Source organism: Eutrigla gurnardus, assembly GCF_963514095.1.
Source record: "Eutrigla gurnardus genome assembly, chromosome: 22".
NCBI classification, from domain to species: Eukaryota; Metazoa; Chordata; class Actinopteri; order Perciformes; family Triglidae; genus Eutrigla; species Eutrigla gurnardus.
Window position 1 is genome coordinate 2,913,458 of NC_139933.1, and position 27,225 is coordinate 2,940,682.

Genomic DNA, 27,225 nt, shown 5'->3' on the forward strand with positions numbered 1-27,225 from the left:
GGGGGGTAAATCACCTGTGTGTGAGGGGTCACTGATGGATTCACTTGGTTTCCAATTAAATGCAACATCTTATGCCGCCTCACACGCCTTGAAATGTCCCTAAAAACCCATAAATAATGACAGATGACAGAGTAATAATAGAGTATGCCATAAAAAATTCATATTAATGAATTGAATAATGGGTTTTAATAATCTCTATTACATTTTTTACACAATTTATTCATATAGTTATTTCATAATGTATTTTTTTCATTGATATGAAAACCACAGGTTGAAGTCATCAATCATAAATAATGAAGACATTGTGAAATAAAGAAGATTATTAATAGACACAATATCTAGGCTGCAAAGTCCGAACCGACAGCTGCAGACATGCAACGACCCCGTCTCCTTATTTGGACATCCTTTATTGCGTTTACAATCCACACACCAGACATTTTACATGAGAAATAAAAACCCAGCCACAAAGTTTTGGTATCATCATTCAGTTATGAGCGTTGAACATCGTGACATGAGAACGTTGGCTCCTCCGGTTCAGGAAGCTGTGTTGATGATGTCACACAAATACAATCAGAATCCTCAATAATAACCAGCTTTCGTGCTATTTTTATATCTTCTGGACTTGAGATCTGATGTTTTGACGATGGTTTATCTCTCTATCTCAGTAGATCTCTACACTAGATCTCGTAGCATCACTGTGTGTTTCTATCAACCAAAGGCCTTCAACGAATAGCAGGTGTCTTTATGTTGCTGCCCTCTGCTCTAGACAACCATTCCTACCATGCCAGCATGGATTGAAGGGTCCCCATAACTAACAGCAGGTCCCTCGCCCTATCAGCTGGGACCGTCTCCAGTGACCGATAATGGAAGCATGAATTTAAATAGATTGACCCCCACCACTCACGATACCCAATCCAGCTATGTGGATGCATGAACGGACCGTCCCGTCTCTAATCTAACCTTTTCCAGAACATAAGAGCAGCTCAGCTACCGAAGCTCAGCCACCAGAACCGGAGGACAAACACGAGCCAACGTTTAAAATGTCACGACACTGTCAGTATCAGCATCCATCATGGGGAATGGTTAAGCTCAGTGTGTGCTGCATCCTCCCACAGCAAAAAGTACATTAAAAAAATGAGATGAAAAGCAAAAGCATTGATTTAAAAAAAACACACTTATGGGAGGAGGTATATGTGCAAAAACTGGTGGTTAAGATACAGAAGACTCCTTTTGATCCACACATTTAAAAAACATTTAAATAGCTAAACTTCACTGGTACTAAGAAAGACAGCTAGAAATGTACAACCAGGGGTGTGTTATCCGAACACACAGCCATACAAAAATACACGAGTACAAAGCAGGAAGATGAGAACATCTTCATTAATAGCGAATGGAAGTTGTGGGCCGTTATAAAGGCTGGATTTAAAACAGAGAAAACTGCAAGAATCACTTGATTCAGTTGCTTCTCTCTTCCCTTTGCGTCTCTTCAATGGTACCTTCTTCCTCCTCCTCCAAAAAAATAAAATAAAATCCAATATTTGCTTTGCTAACTAGCTCTCTGGATGATTACAACAGAGATTTGAGTTTTCTATCTTCTATTCTACGCTTTCTAATCTCCCCGGACACGAGTACCGTCCAGTTTTCAGGTTTTTGGCATGGACTTGGTACCAAAGTGTCGGGTCTGGTGTCGTCCAAACCACCAGGAGTCTGTTTGACCGAGTAAAGACTGCAGCATTGCAGACGGACCTAACGAAGCATGACTTTTAACTAATCACCATCATTCTGTAGTTGTTTCAGCATCCTTTTTTAATCTGTTTATTGCTATTCAATCACAGATAAATACTTGATTTTGGGTTCATCTGGCTGTAGTAAACCAGCCGATGTGTTTCTTGCTAGATACAGGGAATACAGCTTGGTGACTGCATTTGGTTCCCTGGTGTATCTGGGACGTTACAACACGTACAAAACAGCAATAGTGGGTATTCCAGCCATGATGGATGAAAGCTTGTTGTTGGTGTCTACATGGAGGTTAAGCCCCGCCTCCTCTCCGGCACACGATCGACTAGAATAAACAAATGAATCCTGTGGTCAAACAACGGGTGTATTGAGAGGCAAAAATATTGTTTTACCTTTTGGTCGGAACAGGACTGAATAATCAACGGTTAAATATTAATAAGTTGTTAAATATCAGGATCTGTTTTGGAGCTTCCTGACAAATTAAAAGCGCGAGCAAAGCAAGTGCTGGAGGAGGATGAACACAAGCCAAGGGGGTTCCCACCCCAGTAACCCAAATTTGTTCTTATCAATGGCTCATAGTCGTGCTATAAAACCTAAAGTACATTATTTACTATTAGTTAAGCCATTAATCAGCTTATTAACTCTTTATAAAGGATGCCTTAGTAGAAAGTGGCACCACATGATTTGCATGAAATTAAACCAAAATACTCAAATGGACCTAAATTCTACGAGAACACACATATATGACATCACACCTTAAAACTACAAGTCCATGCACACATGTAGGCCATCATCAACCCACGGACCCGACGTCGAAGGCCTCGGAGAGCAGCTTCTGCCAGAGTCACCGGTTTGAAAGACAAAGTCATAAAATAAAAGATCAGCGGCGTGAAGTCATGCTGTGTTTCTGCAGGATTCCTCTCACACGCCGTAGTTAACGGAGCTCAGCGCCGGCCTCTTCTTGCCTTTAATCTTCAGGGATCCATAACGAGCCTGGTGATGACATCATCAAACCAATCCAGTTAGGAATGAGTCAGTACTTCTTCTTAGATATTCACATGTCTGGTTATTTCCTTTTTTCTAGACTATAAAAGCTGAATTCACAGCCTCTGACTGTGCGGTCCAGAAGACTCACGTCTTTGCGGACTCTGGATCGTGTGATCTTGACGCTCTGCGATCGTCTCAGCCCTTTCTGACTAACGGCCTCGTCTTCGGAGAAGGTGGGCTCGGTCTCCTCGTCGCTCCTCTCGTCCTGGTCATAATAGTAGTCTGAAAAACAAAGACACACACATCAGGAATCACTGAAACACAGTCCTGGCAAAGACAGTGTTTTCTGACGCCATTTTTGGTTGCTGTGGCAACCCGGTAGCTCCCATGAATTTTGCTACATTATGGAAAGAAGAGAAAGAAAACCCTTTTCTTTACCTTTATACAAAAACAGAAAAATGGACCCTTTAAGTCGCTACCATCTATTTAATAACAGTTAAAGGGTGTATGATGAAGAATTTAAAGATTTATGAATTTGTGGTCATGATTTCAGTAAGAACAAATAAACTTAGCGACTCTTCTGGTTGGAAAAATAAGTCTGATTACAAGTCTTCAGGCAGCAACCTCCGGTTCAGAACAGTGAAGCCCATGCTGAAATGCCTTAAACCTGCATTCTCTCTACTGACCACCAGGGGGCGACTCCTCTCTGGTTGTATAGAAGTCTATGAGAAAATGGTCCTACTTCTCTCTGCTGGCCACCAGGGGGCGACTCCTCTCTGGTTGTATAGAAGTCTATGAGAAAATGGTCCTACTTCTCTCTGCTGGCCACCAGGGGGCGACTCCTCTCTGGTTGGATAGAAGTCTATGAGAAAATGGTCCTACTTCTCTCTGCTGGCCACCAGGGGGCGACTCCTCTCTGGTTGTATAGAAGTCTATGAGAAAATGGTCCTACTTCTCTCTGCTGGCCACCAGGGGGCGACTCCTCTCTGGTTGGATAGAAGTCTATGAGAAAATGGTCCTACTTCTCTCTGCTGGCCACCAGGGGGCGACTCCTCTCTGGTTGTATAGAAGTCTATGAGAAAATGGTCCTACTTCTCTCTGCTGGCCACCAGGGGGCGACTCCTCTCTGGTTGTATAGAAGTCTATGAGAAAATGGTCCTACTTCTCTCTGCTGGCCACCAGGGGGCGACTCCTCTCTGGTTGTTTAGAAGTCTATGAGAAAATGGTCCTACTTCTCTCTGCTGGCCACCAGGGGGCGACTCCTCTCTGGTTGTATAGAAGTCTATGAGAAAATGGTCCTACTTCTCTCTTGATGTATTATCTCAGTAAACATTGTAAACATGAGTTTATGGTCTCAATCTCTAGTTTCAAGTCTTCTTCAATCCAGCATGATGTTCATTTAGTACATTATGGTCCATTTAGAGTCCACCAGACCAGAAAGCAGGGGATGCTTTAGAGACATGAAATAGTGACATTATGACACTATATTTGCTGAATTCTCACTTCTCTGGTGTTAACAGTCGATGTGGATGTCGATCAGTGTGGAGAGCTGAAGGGGTTTTAAACTGAGTAATCAGCAGCTGGTCCAGCAGAGGTCAGCAGACACACACAAAACACACCGCTGCCTCCCTGACTGGCTCTCAGTCAGTACTGCTACTCAGTCATTACAGACGCATCAAAAAGCATCAAAGAGCAGTGTTCAAGCCAATCAGAAGCTGAACACATGGAAAGTCATCCAAAGGTCTTGGCCAAATGGACTATTTGTAGTTCTTTAATAATCCAATCATTGTAATTACTTGATCACAAGATATTCAAGCGTTCTCATAGAAAACATCCCAGAAAACAACGGATACCAAGGAAATGAGAACATATTGTGGGTATGAACCACAAGAGGAGGAAATTTGTTCCGTATCGTTTCCTGCTGGAGGCCCTTTTGTTACCGAAAGCATGACCACCTGGTCGGGTTCATCCTAAAACCATCGCCCTGGCAGCATTAGTGTCCATCAGTGTTTTTCTGAAGACGAGTTAGTATTTGAGCAGCGATGTGTTTTCCATTTGTTCTGCTTGTAGCTCCTGCTGCTGCAGTTGTTGTCACATCTGGAGTCTATAAGAGAAAACCTCCCACTCTCCAGAGTTGGAAGCAACCTTTCCCCTCTCAGAGGAAACGGGGTGGGATGAGACGGAGGCCAGCTCCACATGAGATTTCACATTCCAACACCACCAATGCTATCTGAATCCTGCATGGTTGGACGGTAATCAGCCTTCATCACCAAACAGACAAGTTATACGAGCTCTGCTGGAGAATCTAAACCCCAGACCACACAGGGATTACATGTTACATGTTCAGGGTGGAATCTAAATGCTCTGTCTGGACTGTGGAGAACAAATTCACGATTCATTCCAGTCATTCCAGTTATCACGAGTATTTTTCTGAGTCTAACTCTCTGATTTCCTGTCATGTCGAGAGCTTAGGGGCTTTATGAAACAAAACTCGGTCAGCCAACAGCAAAGAGCTGGACCGGCTTGTCCAGGACCATCATTCTGGGAATCCGTCTACGTTTCCTCCAGAAAAAGAAAAGGTCTATCTAGTGTTTTCTTGTCCTGGATATTTACATTGTTTTACCTGCAATCAGACTTCTGTCCTGTTGTCTCTGCTTCCCAGTTTCTATTTATCTATTTTATCTATTGTTTCGTTTTTTTGTGCTTTTGCTTTGTTTGTTCTTTTATTTATCTTTTCCTTTCTTTACTAATTTAGGGGCTACTATTTAATCAACCTGCCCTGTCTGGTGAAAAATAGCAATTTGCTACAACCTGGCATAATGCATCTTTCTTGTTGTACAAGGAGTCGCCCCCTGCTGGCCAGTAGAGAGAATGCAGGTTTAAGGCACTTCCACGTTGGCTTCACTTTCCAGAACTGGAGGTTGCTGCCTGAATAACCCAATGGTGTGTGTTCATGGTAATGGAGGGACCTCATTGGAGGATCACTGATGTGTTTTTAATCATTTTTGGACAACAATGGTGCTCTCTGGCACAGACGAGGACGCTTTGATACACATAATACTTGTTAGGAGAGACATTCTTTCATGTTTGTGACTCAAATACACAGAGAATATCACCCTTGGAGTCATTTGTTGAACAAAACAATCAATCTGCAGAAAACCCCATTGTTGCCTCAGAGCCGAAGGACCTCCGGTGTGGCCACCAGAGGGTGTGTGATGTCATGAGAAAAAAAACCCACAGCCTCCACAGCAGCGAGCTCCGTATGAAAGAGAGCAGCTGGAGGGTTAAAACATCTCTTCCTCCCTTCATGTCTCTGCTGGCTGGCTGAGCTGAATACATAATACAGCCCTTTCCTCTCTCTCTCTCTCTCTCTCTCTCTCTCTCTCAGTATGCTAATGTTGTCTAGCAGCCTCGCTTCCCTCCATCCATCCACCGCTTGTTTCAATTCACTCCTTCGCCATCCATCCCTTACATCTCCACTCACTCTCCTCCTATACATTCATCTCAGTCGTCTCCTCCGCCCCCGCCCACCACTCTCTCAAGCTCTCCACGCCTCGCTGCCTGGCTCTGTGTGTGTGTGTGTGTGTGTGTGTGTGTGTGTGTGTGTGTGTGTGTGTGTGTGTGTGTGTGTGTGTGTGTGTGTGTGTGAGAGAGAGAGTGAGAGAGTGAGAGAGAGAGAGAGAGAGAGGAAGAGAGAGAGTGTGTTTGACATTCCACCAGCATCCCACTCAACCTCATCTCATCCCCTTCTGTCTGCTAGGAAATCATCACACACACACACACACACACACACACACACACACACACAAACACACACACGAACACACACACACACACACACAGCTTTCATTGACATGCAAGCCAGCCTGCACTTCTCATCAGGCAAGGCAGCGAGGAAATAAAAAGGAAGGAAACAAGCCTATGAAGACAATGCAATAAACATGAAGCAGAGATATTAAATCTGATGTGGCGATCTGACACGACCGCGGGGCCGTCGCCGTGTCTGCTGCTGGGGAACGTATTCAGGGTGACTTCACAGTAGCACTTCACCTAAAATGTGTATGGGAGTATGGACTGTCTATAAGGAGTGGATGTAATCACAAGGTAGCCCCGCCCCCTAAAGCATCCCCTGCTTTCTGGTCTGGTGGACTCTAAATGGACCATAATGTACTAAATGAACATCATGCTGGATTGAAGAAGACTTGAAACTAGAGATTGAGACCATAAACTCATGTTTACAATGTTTACTGAGATAATACATCAAGAGAGAAGTAGGACCATTTTCTCATAGACTTCTATACAACCAGAGAGGAGTCGCCCCCTGATGGCCAGCAGAGAGAATGCAGGTTTAAGACACCTCAGCATTGGCTTCACTTTTGAGAACCAGACATGGCCGCCTGGTTTGAACAAAGAAAGGTTTCCTGAGTCCAGCTGGACACATTAAGATGAACTTTCACCAAGACCGTTTTACGATCTTTAATCTCGCATGAACTTCCTCTCTAATCACTGGTGTTCTTCCTTAAATTACTTTGTGAAAAGGTTACCGTCTCCGTTTTCACGAGGCACCATTAACACATATTTTGTGTCTACTTTAATTGGTGATTTCAGTCCAGTGTTTTGGTTTATTTGATACCTTATCTAATGGACTGTATAGATCACACAAACTTTCTTATTGTTCAATAAGGGGGATATATACTTTTGATTGTTCTATTTACGTTTTTATGTGTATGAAAGGCTTTTTTTACGTGATGCATCTGGTGACCCCTTTGAAAAATGTGACAAAAAATAAATAAATCTTGACCCAAGGTCTACTTACTAGCTTATTCCAGGAAAGCTTTCATCTGCATTTCACAGCAGATGGATTCTTTTACTCAGTCGCCTTCAGAGGAAGACGACTTGAGTAAACGCCATCTGCTGAGGAAATCCGTGAGATGTGGATGAAAGCTCCAGAATGGGTCCAATATTTCATACATCAGTTGCATGAAACAGCACTACTATTACGTACATGTGTGTGTGTGTGTGTGTGTGTGTGTGTGTGTGTGTGTGTGTGTGTGTGTGTGTGTGTACCTTCGTCAGCGGCTTCACTGCTCTGAGATCTCCTGATGGCCGGGTTGGCTGCGCGGGAGCTGTACTGGTAGAGCTGGTTCCCTCCATCATCCTGCTGGGCTATCTGTGTGAGGTCATGCATACTGAGGCTACGCAGCTTCTCTGTGATGGCACCCTGACCCTGTGACACACAAACACACACACATACAAACAGCAGTCAATAAAAGCACAACGGCACTTTCCATAATCCAACACACTGATGAGGTGAGTGAGTGTTGAAAACAACTAGAAACTCCTCCTCTCAACATCTGCAGAACGACAATACAGCATCATAGAAAGCTGAGGTTCTGTATTTATGACGGTACTACGAATCATATCAGTATCTAAACACCATGCTTTAGTGCAACACAGCTGCTTAACATCCTCTGCTGCTTACGTGCTACAAGCAGATGTAGGTTGCCTCACTAAACCACCAACCAAACACTCTGTTGTTCGGATGCAGCTTGAAAACGTAAGAAAAGATAGCGGCGGAGCATTTACGTGTAACACTCGACTCCAGCTGCTTTTCATTGCGTTTCAAAAGACTCATAAAGTCCGCTGAGCTTTTAAATGTTTTTGCTTTGAACTTTTTGTGTTTTTGGCTCAGCCGTCTGGAGGAAACCCACAGCCCAGCTGTGCTGTAAACCCCCCCAAAAAAACAGGTCCGGTTTAGCAGGACTTGTATGTAAATGCTTTTCATTTCACCTCAATATTACTGCTGGAACCTATAACTGCATGTCATCCCTCATTTCATGCACGGACGTAGTTCGCTGTCTCTAAAGAGCATCAGCATTGAGATTCTCCTCCTGTCGTCACTGAATCAGAAATGGAGGAAACAGTTGGGTCTGTGGTCCCCCAGAGGTCTACGATAGTAGCTCACATTAGTCCAGAGACCAGACCAGACCATGCGGAGAAACCAGAGACTGTCTGAGGTCCCCCAGAGGTCTACGATAGTAGCTCACATTAGTCCAGAGACCAGACCAGACTATGTGGAGAAACCAGAGACTGTCTGTGGTCCCCCAGAGGTCTACGATAGTAGCTCACATTAGTCCAGAGACCAAACCAGACTATTTGGAGAAACCAGAGACTGTCTGTGGTCCCCCAGAGGTCTACGATAGTAGCTCACATTAGTCCAGAGACCAGACCAGACTATGTGGAGAAACCCAAGACAACAGTCATGAAAACAGTTCACAAAATGAGCAAACAAGTGAGGAAAATAATAAGGTGGAAAAAGAAAACAGGACAAATACATTAAAGTGTTATAATGAAATGAAAGGTTTAAACTCAGGTATAAATGAGGGGGAATTAGATTGTAAATATTAAGTTGAAGGTATTTTGCAAATGCTGATTGTTGATTCTTTATTACAACACTAAAAACAAAATTTTCAGCTACCAGGTCTGGTAAAAAAAGAACAGACAATCAAAAGAGGGGGGGGACGATGCTGGTATGAAATGGAAAGTTCTGTCCATGCTGCTTACACTGACTGGTTTTTACCTCCCAGAGTAGCCTGCTGAAGCACACAAACCCTGAAGAAAGAAGGATGTCAGTAAAGAAAGAGAAGAAAGAAGGTTAGCTGGTAGGCAAAGCCGGGGCAGATCCACAACAACAACATCCTGAACAAATAACCACTTTAAAACAATAGAAACCACACAACCTGGCTTTAGGTCTCATTTCTAAAAAATCAATGTACATGGTGGTTAGAGGAGAAGTCTTATAGCTTCCCCACCACAGGCTCCCATTATAAACAGTTTACAGCATGTTAACGTCTTCCATCGACCGAGGCTCCTCCTAGTCCCGCCCCTACTGTGCTGTGATTGGCTAGTGCAACGTGTCCTTGGTTGCTAAGCAGGATTATATGAGTGACATCGTTGCTTGGCTAATCAGTGTATAGATATTAATGCTGTAGCAGTGTAGCATGGTGGAATAAGCAAGCTAGCCAGATCTTGCCAGATTTGCTAAAAACAAATAACCACCAATCACAGCAGAGAAGTACTAGCCAATCACAGCATGGTAGGGCGGGACTAGGTTGGAACGGTTAAATGTGAACGAAGCTATTTGTTATATTTGCTTCTACATACATTAAGATAATTAGTCGTAGAGTTAGTCGTATTCAAGTCGAAAAATATCAAATTATGTATATTTTGATGATTATCGGGTTAATATCATGAATCGCAATTATTTTGGCCTGAATAATTATCGCTCACAAACCAGGGAGCAGCATAGCAACATCAGCACCAATTGAATGCTTGATTCTTGCACACACAGGCTTGGATGCATGCATTGCTGTCGCTACAGATAAAAGCCTCAGTGAAATAAATGTAATGCAATGTAATTGGAAGAAGCAGAAAGGAAAAGACATGTCTGCTTCTCCACACCTGTAGAGGTTTTCTACAGATGCAATTTAGATCCGCCTGAGGCTACACGGACATCAATATGCATGTATGCTGCATGCATAATAGAAGGGTGCTATACTGTATACGGCAGCTTGAAATGCGTGGGTCTGGGGAGTTTCTCACTCCATAATAAAACAGCTTGCTGGAAAAAGGCTTGCTACCCACGGTCTTAAAGCCGAGATGCATTTGTAAACCCAAAAAACCCACGGCCGCCCGTCTCTGCAGAAATGCTGAAGTGCTCTCTGAGCCGCTCCATCAGTCTGCTTCAGACAGGATGGATTTTAATGTTCGTCGTGCAAGCCGAGGGTCGTCAAATTCTAGCTTAAAACACAAAAAGCTTTTAAAAGGATTTGAAAATAGCACCGTGACCTAAAACGGTGATGATAAAAACGCAGAGGAAGAGGAAATAAGAGGGAAACAATAAAGAGGAGGCAGAGAGAGAGAGACTGGAATGTTAGAGAATGAGAGAGGCATTGCTTTGAAGCAGTGATTAATGGCATGTTAAGGGTTTTATAAGGCCCACACTGGTGCCACAATAAGGACTCATACACGACAGTTCAGTTAAAGGTACAGCCGACAACGTCTTAAGTTGAAGGCAAAGTAAAGACGTGAATAGACGTGAATTACCGGGCAACAACATAACGCAGAGCAGTCTGTTCCAAAGTACTCTGGTCCACAAAAATCTGTTTAAAACTTGATTTGATCCAGACGTTTCTGAAAAATTCAGATTTTCAACAAGAAGCAAGACAGTTCATTTGTCTTCTTCTCTGTTTCTGCTGACCTACATGATGCAAATCAAAAAGAGAACATTTTGCTCTATTTATCTTGATTGTCTTCATTCAGGTTCTGTATGAACACGAATCCGGTGTCGTGTATCAAAGCTGAATCTGCTCGATAGCATCTGCTGTGAACTTTAATAGCACATCCCCACTGGCTGGGATTACCTCAGCACAGCGAGGCCTTAGACAGAAGATCAATGGGGGATTATCTGACACACTCAGGTATTCACGCAATGCTGATGAAACCCGTTCACACACACACACTCGGTTGGCACCGACTCTGCAGCGAGTGATAGCTGCAGGATGAAGAAAAAAAAGCTACTTTGGAGAGACCGACGCACATTTGCATGAGCAAAAAGTTTCACTCGGGATTGGCTGCAGCCCATTTACACACCAATTACACTATGTCGGTCTGTGTTCTCAGACGAGCGGTTGACCAAAGCCAAGTGAGTCAATCCTTTGCCAACAGGTTGAATGTGACAACAACAATCTGCCGGATTGCTTTACTGCAGAAAGCACGGGGCCAAGATGTGAGGCAGCCGGGGGAACAGGAAGCCACGGGATTTACGGGTAGCGTTGCTTTCATTTGATGAAATACCACAAGAGGGTGAGATATAGGGTGCAAATTGGCTCGGAGAGACATCTGACGTAAATCAATGAAAAGAGAAAGTAGAACCTTTAAGCCGGCGTTAAATAGAATAGAGAGGAGATGCTAGGGAGGCTTGCCTTGACGGCTGCAGTGACGGCGGCGGTGGCGGCGATGCTCAGCCCCTGCTTGCCAAAGTTGACCATGGTCTCGTAGCTCCTCTCTTTGGCCTGCACAATGTACTCATCTATTTCCTGCGGAGGGGGGAGATAATCAATAACGTTTCTCGTAAGGCAGCTTTAATGAATATTCTCAACAAACAAATAAGTAGTGAGCTTACCCTCTCCCTGGAGGACAGCAGAGGGTGCAGACACTTCCTGTAGATGAGGCTGGCTCCTCTGGTGTAGGGGGACAGCAGCCAGATCACGAAGGCTATCTTCAGCTCGTAGTACAGAGGAAACCTGGACATGTACACACAAACACACACACACACACACACAAACAAACAACGGCATTAATAAGGGCCGAAAACCAAGACAATTCCCAGATTGAACAATGTAGTGGCAGTGAGCTGTCAATCACAAAGAAGCCCCGCCCTAAAGCATCCCCTGCTTTATGGTCTATTCGTCTCTAAATGGACCATAATTTACTAAAAGAACATAAATCAAGCTCATTTTCTCATAGACTTCCATGCAATCAGACTTAGTTTAACAACCAGAGGAGTCGCCCCCTGATGGCCAGTAGAGAGAACGACAGTTTAAGGCGCCTCAGCGTTTGGCTTCACTTTTCAGAACTGGAAGGCTGCCGCCTGGTTCCCATCTGTGTTTACACACATTCTACCATCTGTTATTCTCATTAGTGCAAGGCCTTTTTGCTTACATAAGTTAACAGTGAAATTCCATATATCAACATAATTAATATCATATCCACCGAGTTGAGTGTGTTGGGAGTCTCATCTTACATATACCACCGTGTGTGTGTGTGTATTTGTGTGTCACGCTCACCATGCCAGTGTGAGGTCGGTGACGGTCTCCACCACAGTGTAGAGGGCAAACACAATCCAATACATCATCCATCGTACCTGCAGAGGCACACAGAAAGAACATTAAACGATAAAACACCGCCTGTCTCTCGCTCTCCTCAACACCGTACGACCGTGTGATGCTGCGTCGCTAAAGCCTATCAATTATAGAGATCTTGTATGTGTCTGTGGTCCCCAGAGGTCTAGATAGTAGCTCACATTAGTCCAGAGACCAGACCAGACCATGTGGAGAAACCAGAGACCGTCTATGGTACAAAGCTTGCTGCTGTATTTATGTCTAGATGACCTTATTTGGAGTGTTGATGGAGCAGCTACAATGTTACCATAGCCTAGCACCCATCAACCAGACTCCATTCAGAAAACAAGCATTTTAAAAGTAGTTTGATTGTCATCTTGCAGACAGACTTAAAACATGACTTCACACTTTTTAATAATCACCATCATTATGTAGTTAATTCAGCATCCTTTTTATACGTTTGTTCCAATTAAATCACAGCTAAATAGTTTATTCTGGGTTCACACGAAACACTTCTGGATGATACGAAGAAGGAATGCAGGTTTAAGGCACTTCAGATTTGGCTTCACTTTTCAGAACAGGAGTTCTCGTAATCCTTCTCTTTTCACTCTGCTCTTCCCCTCACAGGCCAGGAGTGGTGAAAGACACGTCCTCTCTTTGCTTTAGTGCTCGTCCCTGCTGTCCTCCCTTCCATCCCTCTCTAACTGCTTTCCAGGCTCTTCTGGCCGCATTTCCATATCAAAGCCGGGCGGTCGACGGTGGCAGGCGGGCAGACGGTCACATGGCAGGCTGTGGTATTAGCCAGACCCGGCCGCTGCCGCATGACTGAGCACACACTGACACTAGCTAATGAAATGTCAGTGTGCGTGTGTGTGTGTGTGTGTGTGTGTATGTGTGAGGGAGTAAAGTCTGTTTTGAAAGAGGAAGAACAAGAGAGAAACACAAACACACATTCACCTGTCTCACAAGCATACAGCATACATTTTTAGAAACACACACACACTCTTGCAGTATGACTCACATTACTGGTGGACTGGTTAATTGGTGACCTCATAGTGAACTCCACACACACTCACACACACACAGACACACAATGATAAATGTAAAGAGGAGGGAGATTGAAACAGAGCCAGTGAGATGGAGAGGACATCTAATTTATACGTTTCAATCCACTTCTGCCTCCACTGCTTCTGTCTCCCTTCTTCCTCTCCCTTTCATCTTCCACTTCAACCCCCTTCTCTCTCTCTCTCCCTCTTTTATACCTGTTTTTTCCTCTTTCCCTCGCTCCTTCATCTCATCAGTAGGGAGGAACATTAAGACGTGACCCCAGTGAAATATACAGCAGCCATTTTGCCTTCCTGAGGCAATAGCAGACATTTACTGGCCCCGTCTGTGAATAACTGCCTTCCATTAAAAGAGAAAGGGAAGAAGAAAAAAAAACACCTGACATCAGCTCTTTACTGCCAAAAGGGCCCACTGGTAATGTTATACTTGGTAGACAGAGCATGAAGACAAGAGCCGGGCAGCAGTTAGAGACCGACCTATAGGGGGCGCACGTGCAACATCCCACCAACTGGCTGTCTTTTTTCTGAGCGCTCTTTAAGAGAACTTTTCAGAAAACCGTGGAGACATCAGTGTTGAATAATGAGGAGAAGCTTGTTTGGGCTGTCTGTCAGACGGATACTATCACAACAAACACTGAAAAACTCGTTAGTGGCAGCAGAATGACCAGGTGGACGCTCAATGTTTTACAGATTGAGGAAGAATGAGAACATTCTGTATATTTTTACAGTATATCTGTACCATTCAGACACTTCCATCAAAAAATACATTACACTAAATTACACTAAAATATAAATCACACTATCAAACTTGCCTTACAGTCCGAAAATGAGTCTGCAAAATATTCCTGTCATATCTGGTAATATCATCAAGTTAACAAAAGCTGAACAACTACGATACTGAGCTGATGTTAACTCCTGAAAATCAATTATTTGAGATCAGCCCTCACTTTTTATTTTTACCACTGAAGGTGAGATTTCTCAGAATCTGAAAATCAAATGCCAGAACTTCTTGCTCCATCGATTCGATGCATAATTAAAAATATGTGTAAAACACCTGTGAAAAATCGATGGAGAAAACTCCTTCATATTCAAACATATTTAACAGCCTTTTTATTTACAGTGTGGTGATGTATTTTGAAGATATCGTTGTCATAGAAACATTTTCAAAAGGGCTTGGAACGTATTTGTGATGAAGCGCCCTGCAGACGCCTTTTCTGCCAGAAAAAGACGCCATGTGGACACAACACAGGCCGTATGAGACGAGTCTACTCGAGGGTCCAGACGGCTCGGCATAGAGGCCCATTTGTCTGGAAATAAATGGGAGTCAAACTGTGTAGCCTCGGGGTCAAAGGCTTTAACTGCCCTCACTCAACACTTTATCATTCCTGTGTTGGCAGCGGTGGATAGGTATCAGAGATGTAGTGAGGGATAGCGGGACAGCGGCGCTGCGTCTAACAGTTCACGACTGTTACTTGGGTGGACTGAAGCGAGGGATGAATGAATCTGGATGGAGGGGAGAAGATAGATCCCACCCCAGAGGTCATAGAGGTCAACGAGACTTCGGCTGACAGCATGCATGCATTGAAATCATAAAAAACATTTAAAAATAAAAAAAAAGAACGAAGGCGGCTTTGTCATCAACTGGAGTAACCTCTGACAGGGCGTGCTGCGGCTCATGTCACATAAAAGCAGCCACAGGCGTGTTTCAGCTGTAGAATAGCTGCTCTGTTTCCTCCACGTACACATGAAAGCATTCACACATGTGTGCTTCGTGAAAAACTAACTCCTGCCTCATGGATTGGTTTTGGTTTAGATGGTCGTGAAAAGGCTGGGAGGCTTATTTGCACAACAACGAGCTCGTCCTCCAATGACATCCACGTCTTACCTCGCTGAAGGTCAGGGGGAAAAAAACTAAAATCATACATGTTGAAGATATCAGTGAGTTTACTCTTCTTGGTGTCTTCTAAATTCGAGGACTCTGTGACTGGCACTGACTAAATATTATCTCATTTTAAGACAAACACGAGGTGAAAAGGTGGGCGAAGACTAATATAAATCCAAAAGGGAGTGGTGATGAAAAGTTGGAGTAGCTTCTCTCAATAGAAAAATAAACTCTCGTTCCGGAGGGTTTAAAAATACCACAAAATATGGCACGACAAATTGGATTTGGTTATTTTTATTTAGTGGTGTTTTGTTTGGTCATTTTGTTCTCTTTATGTCTGTATTTTTAAGCAATTGATCCATTCTAGGTTGCGGTATTCATTAATTCTGGTTTTTAAGTCAATTGGGATTTTTGCTGATTCTCTGTAAGAACTATAATTCTCATCAAGGCTGGAGAATATTATTTTTTACCGTCCCAAAAAGATATTATCCAACCATCTCAAAGTTGGTGTAAAGCATTAAAAACTCTAAGTGCTCTCCTTTTTACTTTGTAATTGTCATCTACAGTGGTGATTTGCATAAAAACACAATTGTGTTTTAATTGATAAAAAACATCTTGGCATTATTAGTTTTAATGATGTATTATGAGCTGCTCAGAGCGAGTGTTAGGAAGTTAAACGGCTCATAATTCCCCCTCTAATAGCCATCTTATATTGCTGTGAAAACCAAATACTATATTTCACAACATTACATGTGAACTCATCATGATAATGCAATATATATCTTCCAACACTGAGATGTAAAATCAAGCAGGTGGTCCATTCATGCTCGTGTACTTACGTATTCCTTGACGTTTTTTGTCTTGACAGCTTTGTAAGAGTAGTATGCCGGATACAAAGTCCCGAAAAACAGCCTGCAGGGGGAACGACAGAGAGAACAGCATGAAGCCCATCACTTCTGTTAGAATCACATCATGTTGAACAACAACAATTACCCATTTCCTAATATTCCCTGCAAACCCAGAAACACAAACGCAGTGCTGAAATGTTCTCAACATGCTGACCACACGGACGTTCCTGCCTGAATGCGGTCAGGCGTTCTCACTTTGATGCGTCGTTGTTTTCCCACTCCACAACAAAGTAAAAGATCACTTTGGGCTGCACTGATGCCCACAGCCATACGCAGGCGGGTTGAATTAGTCTCGGTGGGTTTTTCACATGTTGGAAGAAACACTGATAATAAAAATTGCTCTGTTTTACGGTTTAAGCCACAGTTTCTGTCTCCGCCTTCGCCGTCTGGTTTTCTACAGTCCTACAGTTTCAACACTCAGAACTGAAATGGCAGTACGGCGTAATCCAAAGCGTACTGAGACAAAACAAAAATGTGATTCCCCCCCACCCCGTTAAAAGTCATCATCTGTTCCTGCAGGATAATCTGGGGACTTATTTATATCCTGCCATGATCGAGTGTTGGGTTCTGACCCAGAGCCTGAAAACCACTGGAACACAAGACAATGACTCAATGTTTCCCCTGTAATCTTCTGCAGCGGTTTGGGAGTAATGTGGGGTTTGGTTGCATGTCTGGTCCCAAGTAGGTTTTCACCAATACCTCAACGTATACTGCACTATTCTTTCTCTTCTATTCATTTTGAAACAAATATTTTTATTGCGTCACAGATAAGACACATTTTTTTCTTAATGAACATCCATTTAAGAGATCAAATCACTTGATATTTACGATGATCCCGATAATGAAAATTCACCTTAAATCAACATATTGCGTTTATCACAATCCGCCATACAATCCTATATCATCCCCATCACTAGTATTCAGATATTATTATGCTAGTATCCATCTCAACGGTGAGATAAACGTCACAATAACAAAGGAAAAAGGACCGACCGCTGACAGTGAGATTAAGAGTATAGGCAGCTGAACAACCATCTACTGAAAAGAACAGAGCTTTCTTTCTACCCTGACACACACAGACACACACAGACACACACAGACACACACACACACACAAAATAATGAATATCCACATCCTCGCTGAGACACACAGTAACAAAGGCAGTTTGTCCAATCGCTCTGTTCTAAGCTGCACACCATATATCCTCCCTGACAGAGCTGTGTATGTGTGTGTGTGTGTGTGTGTGTGTGTGTGTGTGTGTGTGTGTGAGAGAGAGAGAGAACACCGACTAGATGAATTTATAGCAGGACACTCCTTCCCTCTCTAACATTCTTCTGCTCCCCCCACACGGATCCAGCCATGTCTGCAGCAGCACACTGTGTTCTCTGCAGATCTGCCTGGGATTCATGCTGGAGCGCTGCATACTGCAACAGGAGCTTTTTATTAAACAGGTTGAACAATGCACACACTTTGCTATTCCATTGAGATGGTGTATATTTATAAGTTTGATTCATGCACTTTTCTATTGGGCCAAAGTTTTCACTCGACCCGATAATCATCAAAATTGTATTGTTGTATTTTCTCTTCCCTCTCCTAGACCACAATATTTACAATATTACTCCGATGATGGAAATGAAACGTGATCACCTGTTTGTCATCGTGGTCCGCATTAAAATGTCGCTCTATGTTTGAGGACTGCGGATGGAAAAATGAGCTTCTAGCTAAATCCGGCATATTTACACAAAGTGATGTATTCGTGCCAAGTGTTCATCAATATGCATTGTCCTCTCCAAATAAACAAATAAAGTATATAAATAAAACAAAATCAAACATATTGTAAACATATGGACAGTGGGAGGGGAGCGGACTACAAATTGGTCAAATATTACCAGTGTCTATAGGCATCTATAGGCAGACTATATATAGAAGGATCCAGCTGCCACTGCATCAGCGCTCAAACTGAGCTAAATCATGAAAAAATAATTTAAAACCAGTGATACCACCATAGCTGTACATTTATTTGTTTTTGGTTTGTACAAGAAATGAAACACCTCCAATACAAACCGAGTTACCTCATCACATTGATAGAAAAACATCTAACGATGCCACAGAGCAGCAACTGCTCATTGATTTGCAACACCGCCTGCAAGGGTGTAATCCACCCAGAGACAGAAAGGGAAAGATAGCCCGGTAGAAAACAGTGTGCTAGACTCTCAGACAGCCGTAGTGAAGAATTACACGGTAAAAGGTGTGCTGCACTCGGGTACAATGATGATATAGATAATTAAATGCCCCTGGACTACCTCAGTCGCCCAGTAAATGACTTAACTGTTCTCGAGACGGACTGAAAAACTGAGCATAAAATCTAATTACACCTCTCGACTGGTAATACCGAAGCCCTTCTGAATGGGATCAACAAAAAAGAAAGGGGGAGAGGGAAAGAAAGAGAGAGAGAGAGAGGGAGAAATAGAAGGAGGCATGATTTAACTTAGGGCAGTCATGCTGGAAACCTGGACCAACTTGAGCTGCTGAATTTAAACTGACCCAGTATTTAAACTGGCATCAGTGGGAGAGAGGGAGGAGGGGGGGGGGAGAGAGGAACGCTGGTTTGCTACTGTAAAGGACTTCGACACACCAAGCTTGCAAAAAAAATAAAATGTGAATGTTATACGTGGCACAATTGCATACAAGGTCAATGCAAAGATGCAAATATGAAGCTGCTGAATCAGAGACGGGGGAAACAAATCTCCTGTAGGTCTGTGGTCCCCCAGAGGTCTACATAGCAGCTCATATTAGTCCAGGAGCCAGACTATGCGGAGGAACCAGAGACTGTCTGTGGTCCAAACAACAAGGTCTCTGCTGTATTTATGTCTAGATGACCTTATTTGGAGTGTTGATGGAGCAGCTACAATGTTACCATAGCCTAGCACCCATCAACCAGATTCAGAAAACAAGCACTTTAAAAGTTGTTTGCTTGTCCTCTCGCAGACAGACCAAACAAAGCATGACATCAGACTTCTTTACTAATCACCATCATTATGCAGTTAATTCAGCATCCATTTGATCCATTGATTACAATTAAATCACAGCTAAATAGTTTATTTTGTCTTGCTAGATACAGTGAATCCACACAAACTCAGACAGGATCCACACATCCATACGTGAGGTCGCAAGAAGGTTTGCTTGAACCTCCTTAGACAAAAGGGTTCATTCTACGTTTCTATGAACTCCCCAACACCTAAAACAAACTTCAAAATCCGTGGATTTCCCCTTTATAATAAATGATCAAAGACATCACACAAATGCTGCCACTGCAACAGCTGCCAAATGTCGCCAACTCTCCTTGGAAATGAATGACTGTTGGCCACTTTTGCTGCTCATAAATCTTTCGGTGTGGTTGCGCAGTTGATGTAACTGTGCTGACAAATCTCCATCTGCTCCTTTTCCCTGATACACTCATTGTCTCCAACACTGCACTCATCTCTCTCGCCATTATTCTTGATCCGTCTCCCACATGCATACATCCCTGCTGCTCTCAGTCGATCCCGCTGTCGTATCTCCAAACGGCCATCTTCACACGCACTAATGCCAATGCTAATTGACTTCATGTTACATTTAATTGTTAATGGATGGAAGTGATGTTGTTGGACACCAGGTGGCAAACTCTGGAACCAGAAAAGTAGCATACAGGTCCTTTTATTAATTACTATTGTTGAGCTTTATTGTTAGCTAACACCTACAAAACGTATGGACGTGCCAGTGCCTCTTGATTACAGACAAAGACAACTATTAAGTCAAGTGGTCAGTTTACATTCATGTCCAAAATGTCATCATTAAAATGATTCTATACTATTAGACATCTGTGTGAAATTCTCATAAATAAGCATATCAATTCTTGAGTCGGGGCCAAACATGTGTTTTGTGTGTAATCAGTTCAATAATTAAATCCAACTGGAATTTCGTGCCACATTTAGGAAAGTCCCCTGAAGGTGTTCCTGAGATATCCACGGCTTTTGCCGGCACAGAGTTATAATAATACCGTGAAGTCTGTTCACGGCATAGGAATAAGAGTGGGGTTTTTTTTAGCATGACCACCATCTGGTTTGCGTTTCATCTTCTAAATGTTTTACAAATCTGAAGGGATGTTAATATGCCGAGCATCTGGTTAGATGCATTGATACCCTGGACCTCTTTGATTGCCCTGTTGCCTCAACCCTGACATGGTTGCACGGGACTGATGAGTGAATGAGCTACTTTAAAAGAGCATAGAGTCCTTCAACTTGGGTTAAATGATTAAACATAAACAGCAACACACACGCTGTATATAGTCTTCTATGCAGAAACACTGACCAGAGTCCCTTCAGCAGCAGGCGAGTCGCCAACAACCACAGCAGTTTATTTTCCTACAGTTGCTATAGAAACAGCAAGGCTGCCAAAGCTTGCATGCTCTCTGTTCATGTCAACATGGCACGGTGCTGTCTTTGCACAAACGGAGAGAACAATAGTGCCGAACTGTGCAGCCCAGATAAATGAAAGTTGAATGAATCCCTGCTCTCTCTTCCACTAATATGTGGATGTTTGTAGTGGAGAAACTGGAACAGCAGCCAAGTCTGCACGGCTTCATCTGCCCTCGTTGTGCAACCACATATGAGTCTTTACGCTCCGAACACATTTGAAGGCCTCGTGTTTGGCTTGTAGATCTTAACCATGCTAATGAAAGACCAATGCTGTGATAATAGCCGGTATTTTGTCTCAATTGGTTGTAATTTGCTTTGACTTTCACATGGCCGGGCCCGCGGTGTGGAAGGAAATAACAGTAACAAAGGAGCTCACCAATCAACGAGCGCTGTCACAATACCAAAACTGTCGTTAGGATAAGATACCCTGGCTAATTATCTCCGTAGGGATTAGACATGGGACGATATGCACATTTCATGTCACTTGTTGTGCCAAAAATGATTGTGATTCACTATATTATCCCCATAATCATCCAAATAGAAAGAAAAATTGATGGTAGCATGGCTATTTAAAAAACACTGGTTGATGCAGGCTGTCCATGTCACACTGGTGATGATTCTCTTTTAACTGCACCTTCTAGTAGGGCTGGGCAATATATTTAAATTATATCAATATCTGGATAGGAGACTGGGTATTGTAATAAGGCATAAGTATATTTTCCTCTTCTTGAAGGCTAAACTTTCACCATATTTTGTGAAAATACAAATGGTTAGCCCTTCAATAGTGTTGAAATATCAATATTGAGGTATTTGGTCCACATCCTCCAGCATTATCTTCCAATATCGACTCTTAAATACCATAATGGAAACCAACAGTGAGTGTAGCTGAGAAGCGTGCCGTATAATGCAGTATAAATGCAGCATATACCTGTACCTATACATGTGCTGTACTCTCCTCGCCAAGCACCCGGACCGCCTCATCACAGCAGCACGGCTAGCATTTATTAGGTGAGAAAATCTCCTGTTCCTACTTTGTATTACTTCGCCCATTTATCTGGTGCCAAAAAATATATAATTTGCCTTCCAATCGCTGTATCCATCTACATTACTTTACATGTTAAAAGGTCTAACGTGCACATTTATGTCTTTGAGAGTTAGTACAGACCCGCAGAGACACTTAAACTAAGTATCTCCATAAAGCAAGCTCACACAAAAGAAGTTGAACGTGCACTGAAATGTTCTTGAAACAATTTAATGAAAAGCAGGGCCTCCTTCTTCATACCAACACTACATCTCTCTCTTTCCCTCCTCATTCACCCGTCTTCCCATTTCAACACCTCCCCCCCCTCTCTCTCTCTTTCTCTCTGCATGCAGCTGAGAAAATAGCCCCGTTGCTTTTAGATGGACCTTGACTCTGGGCTCCAGGTCAATTTCCCTGGTTTCCTGACACCGTACACCACCAACAACCAGATGGGAGGGAGGGACGATAAGCACGAGAGCAAAGGAAAGGAGAGACAGGGAGAACAAGAGCAATAAAAACAGAAGACATACCGAGAGGGAGAAGAGGAAGGAGAAACAGAGGAGAGAGGGGGGAGATCTCATAGATTTGAGCTCGCACCATCTGGTTTGAGCTTCAGGAATAAGAATTTGATTACATGACTTTCCCCCCTGAAAACACAGAGGGAGGATTGTTGAGAGAAGTGCTGCTACAGCAAACCAGACTGGTTACAGTCCAGGTCTGTCCGTTCAGGGTTTCCTCACGGGGAAATAAATGACATACATCATTAGACTGGTCTCACAACTCTCTGAATCTTCCCACATTAACATACTGACTTTTCATGTGCAAACTTTAGCTCAGTTTGGCATATTTCTGGAAGCAGGAAAAAAACAAGATAGCCTAGAATACCTTCTTGCAAGTGACTTGCCATATGCAAGAAGAAGAAAAATGTCTTATCCCTTTTAGATCTTATCCACAGTCATATTGTTCACATATTTAACAATACATTTGTTATTTTATGTCAAAATCCAATGTATTTTTCTTACTTCCAAATGATGACGCCTGCTTGCATCGACTAGTACAAACCGACTGCATCTAATAATATCATGACATCCATCCATCCATCCATCAACCAATCACAGCTAGAGAAGGAGGTGAGCTAATCTTTTCAACCCTCAGTTCAAATTCCTCCCAACGTCCCGCCTGTCTGTCTTGTTGTCACCATACAGCAGATAAGAGACTCTGGAGATTATGATTCACTAGCGCTGAACTCTATTAGCTGAGATCTGAGAACGCAGCGACATGGCTATAAGAACTAAGTCCAACAAGTTTAGAAGACACAAAAGCCGGTCAGAGGTCGAAACAGATCAACAGTGAAGCAGAGTTTAAGCAGTAAAGCTCGAGGCAAACCTAACGCAACCTGCAAAAACGAGACAAACCACATAAAGACCGCCTCCCCCAGATGGAAGTCACTGAGTAAATATACACAGTGAACCTCTCAGCAGTGGAGTTCACAAATTGTCAACTGTCATGTCATCTTGTACCAAAACAAACATGGACGGCAGCCAAAAGCGTGCACTGTTGATATGCAGACACTTTTGTGTTTGTGTGTGTGTGTGTCGGGAGGAACCCAGTTTGGTTGTGTGCTGCTGTGATGTTCTGTCTGTGCGGCTGTGATGTTCTGTCTGTGCGGCTGTGATGTTCTGTCTGTGCCGCTGTGATGTTCTGTCTGTGTCGCTGTGATGTTCTGTCTGTGCCGCTGTGATGTTCTGTCTGTGCCGCTGTGATGTTCTGTCTGTGCCGCTGTGATGTTCTGTCTGCGCAGCTGTGATGTTCTGTCTGCGCAACTGTGATGTTCTGTCTGTGATGTTCTGTCTGTGCCGCTGAGATGTTCTGTCTGCGTGGCTGTGATGTTCTGTCTGTGCCGCTGAGATGTTCTGTCTGCGTGGCTGTGATGTTCTGTCTGCGCGGCTGTGATGTTCTGTCTGTGATGTTCTGTCTGTGCCGCTGTGATGTTCTGTCTGTGCGGCTGTGATGTTCTGTCTGTGCGGCTGTGATGTTCTGTCTGTGCGGCTGTGATGTTCTGTCTGTGCGGCTGTGATGTTCTGTCTGTGCGGCTGTGATGTTCTGTCTGTGCCGCTGTGATGTTCTGTCTGTGCCGCTGTGATGTTCTGTCTGTGTCGCTGTGATGTTCTGTCTGTGCCGCTGTGATGTTCTGTCTGTGCGGCTGTGATGTTCTGTCTGTGATGTTCTGTCTGTGCCGCTGTGATGTTCTGTCTGTGCCGCTGTGATGTTCTGTCTGTGCCGCTGTGATGTTCTGTCTGTGCGGCTGTGATGTTCTGTCTGTGATGTTCTGTCTGTGATGTTCTGTCTGCGCCGCTGAGATGTTCTGTCTGCGTGGCTGTGATGTTCTGTCTGCGCGGCTGTGATGTTCTGTCTGTGATGTTCTGTCTGTGATGTTCTGTCTGTGCGGCTGTGATGTTCTGTCTGTGATGTTCTGTCTGTGATGTTCTGTCTGTGCGGCTGTGATGTTCTGTCTGTGTCGCTGTGATGTTCTGTCTGTGTCGCTGTGATGTTCTGTCTGTGCCGCTGTGATGTTCTGTCTGTGTGAATGAGATGTTCTGTCTGTGCCGCTGTGATGTTCTGTCTGTGCCGCTGAGATGTTCTGTCTGTGTCGCTGTGATGATCTGTCTGTGCGCCTGTGTGCCAACATGAGCAACCCACACCACACAACCCTACCAACACTTCAATAAAATAAAATGTGACGTCACTCCTAGAAAACAACAGACTGAGAATGTATTTACAGGCCTGTTAAATAAACTATTAACTATTATTTATATGCATATTTATTCCTCGTTTTCTAGAGACATTTTCTAATTCGGTGTGCCACGGCCAATGAAAGCACAGCATGCATCCTACAGATCCTGAAAGGCTTGTTCTTCACTCTGCTGAGAGGGAAGAGCAGACTGCAGCAGCCAGATTATAAACAACATTCCACCTTAAGACAAAAGAGGCTGCACAGTTTAAAAGTCAATACATTTCCACCCATGAGCACACAGGTATTTCTCAACCATTAATCACTCAGGTATCATAAACACCTGCACCTGCAATCAACTCCATGGCCCGTCAATAAATAGGTCAAGGCTTTTTTAATACCTCAATAGATTTGGCCGCTACATTTCTCACATCCATGTGATAATTGTCACCATAGAGGTCCACATTCTTGGGAAGAATATCAGTTGCTGTTGGCATGGGACGATGTGAAAATGTCACGTCACGAGTCTCCCTGCATAAATGAAGAATAATTTCTACTCCTGGGCTGACAAGGACAACACTAAACGTGAGACTGGAACAAAGAGAAAGAGCTGGACAAATATGGGAGTGGAGATATACACATGAACCATTCCTTGCAGGCTGCCGTCTAAAAATAGTTGGCCAAGGAGTGCTGAGTTGAAAATCGGGGTCTGACTTTTTTTTTTAACTGTTGCATGCCTCGGCAACTTGCATGATTGTTGGAACAGATGTGTATGACAGCGTGGCAGAGACACTAAAGAAAGAACAAAGTAATTTTACTGAAAACCAATTAGAGATAAATGGAATGAACAAAAACACAGAATTAACTCAATTTAAGTGTGTTACATTATTTGCTTTGCAGATATCTGCAGGTTGTAATGTCAGTGAGTCATTTGCTGCAAACAACGTGATACCAGTTAGGATGACTAAGTGTATCCCAATCTGGCTCAATGTTGCTCTCATAAAACTGCTAAACAATGGACAGACAGTACTACAGCTCCAGCGCCATTAATCTAATGTGAATGGAAATCCCCTCAAATTAAAGCTGCAGTTAGTTATTTAGCCTCAGACTTAAAAAACAGAATGTTCTAGTATTAAAAAAAACTGGCCAAATAGTGCAATGTATATTGGAAACCAGCAAAGGGCTGAATCCATCGTTAGCAGACTACGGCACATTGTGTTCTTCAGCTTCATTATACAAGATGCAGCATTTAGAGCAAGAGAGCCAAACCCGTGGACATGTTGTGACAAGAAGAGCCTATGGGCCTGAAAGCCTCAGCCTTTAAAAACGCTCATGTGCTCCCTATGACCAGGGGTCTTGTCGACCTGTGAGGACCGTCTCTGTTACACAAGAATGTGTTATTTATCCCACAACACAGGACTCAGGTTTGGTTGCACGAGCAGGAAAAGGGGAGAGGGTTTTTCTTATTATTTCCTCCACACCCGTCTGTCTGTTCCACCACATTCCTTTCCTCCAACTTATGTAACTAGTATCCTTGAATGTACACCGGCAGAGAAAGACAAAGGGGTAGAACGAAAATGAAGGTTGGGGGTTTAAATGTGACATTTTTACACCAAAGTACACACATCTCTAGTATATCACAATTCTGCTTTATTCAATGGGATTCCAGTGGCTTCTTCACCATAGATAATTGACTATCCAGGAACCAAACAAACCCATGCAAAGCCACAGAAATGCGTTTAATGTGGTTAAACTCGCTATTCTTTCTTGTGCTTAAACTCTGCTGTGGTTGCTAGGCTACAACGGGCACGGCCGGCTAATACTAATAATACCCTGAGATGACAGCTGTACCTGGCACTCCTTCACGAATGAACGTTGAAAAAAAGACACTCCACCTCATCGATACTTAAAAAAAAGTTACATGTTCCGGCTGACTCACCAGCAGTGTGTATTCATAAACAACATGGTAGCATTTAGCTTTTTTTGTCTTAGCCACAAGCTAGCTATTTTTTTACTTAACAAAAACACACAGCTGCCTAGTTTCTGACGTCTGGTAGGTGTTCAATGTTGATAAAAAAAAAAGTCTCCGCACTCATCTTGGTTATTAAACACTAAGGTCACAAGGATGCTAACAAGTTAGCAACAAGAAAGCTAACAAAGTTTCTGCTTTCCCCTTTTTTTTGCGTGAGGTAGAACAATTTTAGCTCACATTCAAAACTCTCAAAATGATCTTGGTACTTACACAACGCTCCTCGAAATCATCCAGGACACCATGTTGTCGAGTCTTTGTTGTGTGGAAGATGATAAGGTAAATGGCTAAAGGCTAGCCGCGCCGCTGTTAACGTTTAAACTCCCCAAAGCCAAAAACTTCACCGAGCGAAACCAGCTAGCTTATCTCGCTGTACACCGGCTACCCGACATGTCAGGAAGGGGATAAAAAACGTCCGATATCACAGCTATGTTCTCGTAGCCATAGCTAAGCGGATGGAGCAGCGTATCCAATATGATTCCTGTTGTTTTAGTAGCAAACCTCTC

The 27,225-nt window shown here is 43.3% G+C and overlaps 1 protein-coding gene across 1 annotated transcript; it reads right to left on the reverse strand.

The window, feature by feature from the left end:
• Nucleotides 1-388: 388 nt before the first annotated feature.
• reep3b (receptor accessory protein 3b) lies at nucleotides 389-27,225 on the reverse strand. The gene is made up of 8 exons (XM_084040502.1): nucleotides 26,933-27,225; nucleotides 16,412-16,484; nucleotides 12,573-12,649; nucleotides 11,909-12,029; nucleotides 11,709-11,822; nucleotides 7,792-7,951; nucleotides 2,873-3,006; nucleotides 389-2,730 (listed from the first exon to the last, which is right to left on the reverse strand). The coding sequence occupies exons 1-8, from the start codon at nucleotides 26,962-26,964 to the stop codon at nucleotides 2,659-2,661; spliced, it is 783 nt and encodes a 260-aa protein (XP_083896628.1). The 5' UTR covers nucleotides 26,965-27,225; the 3' UTR covers nucleotides 389-2,658.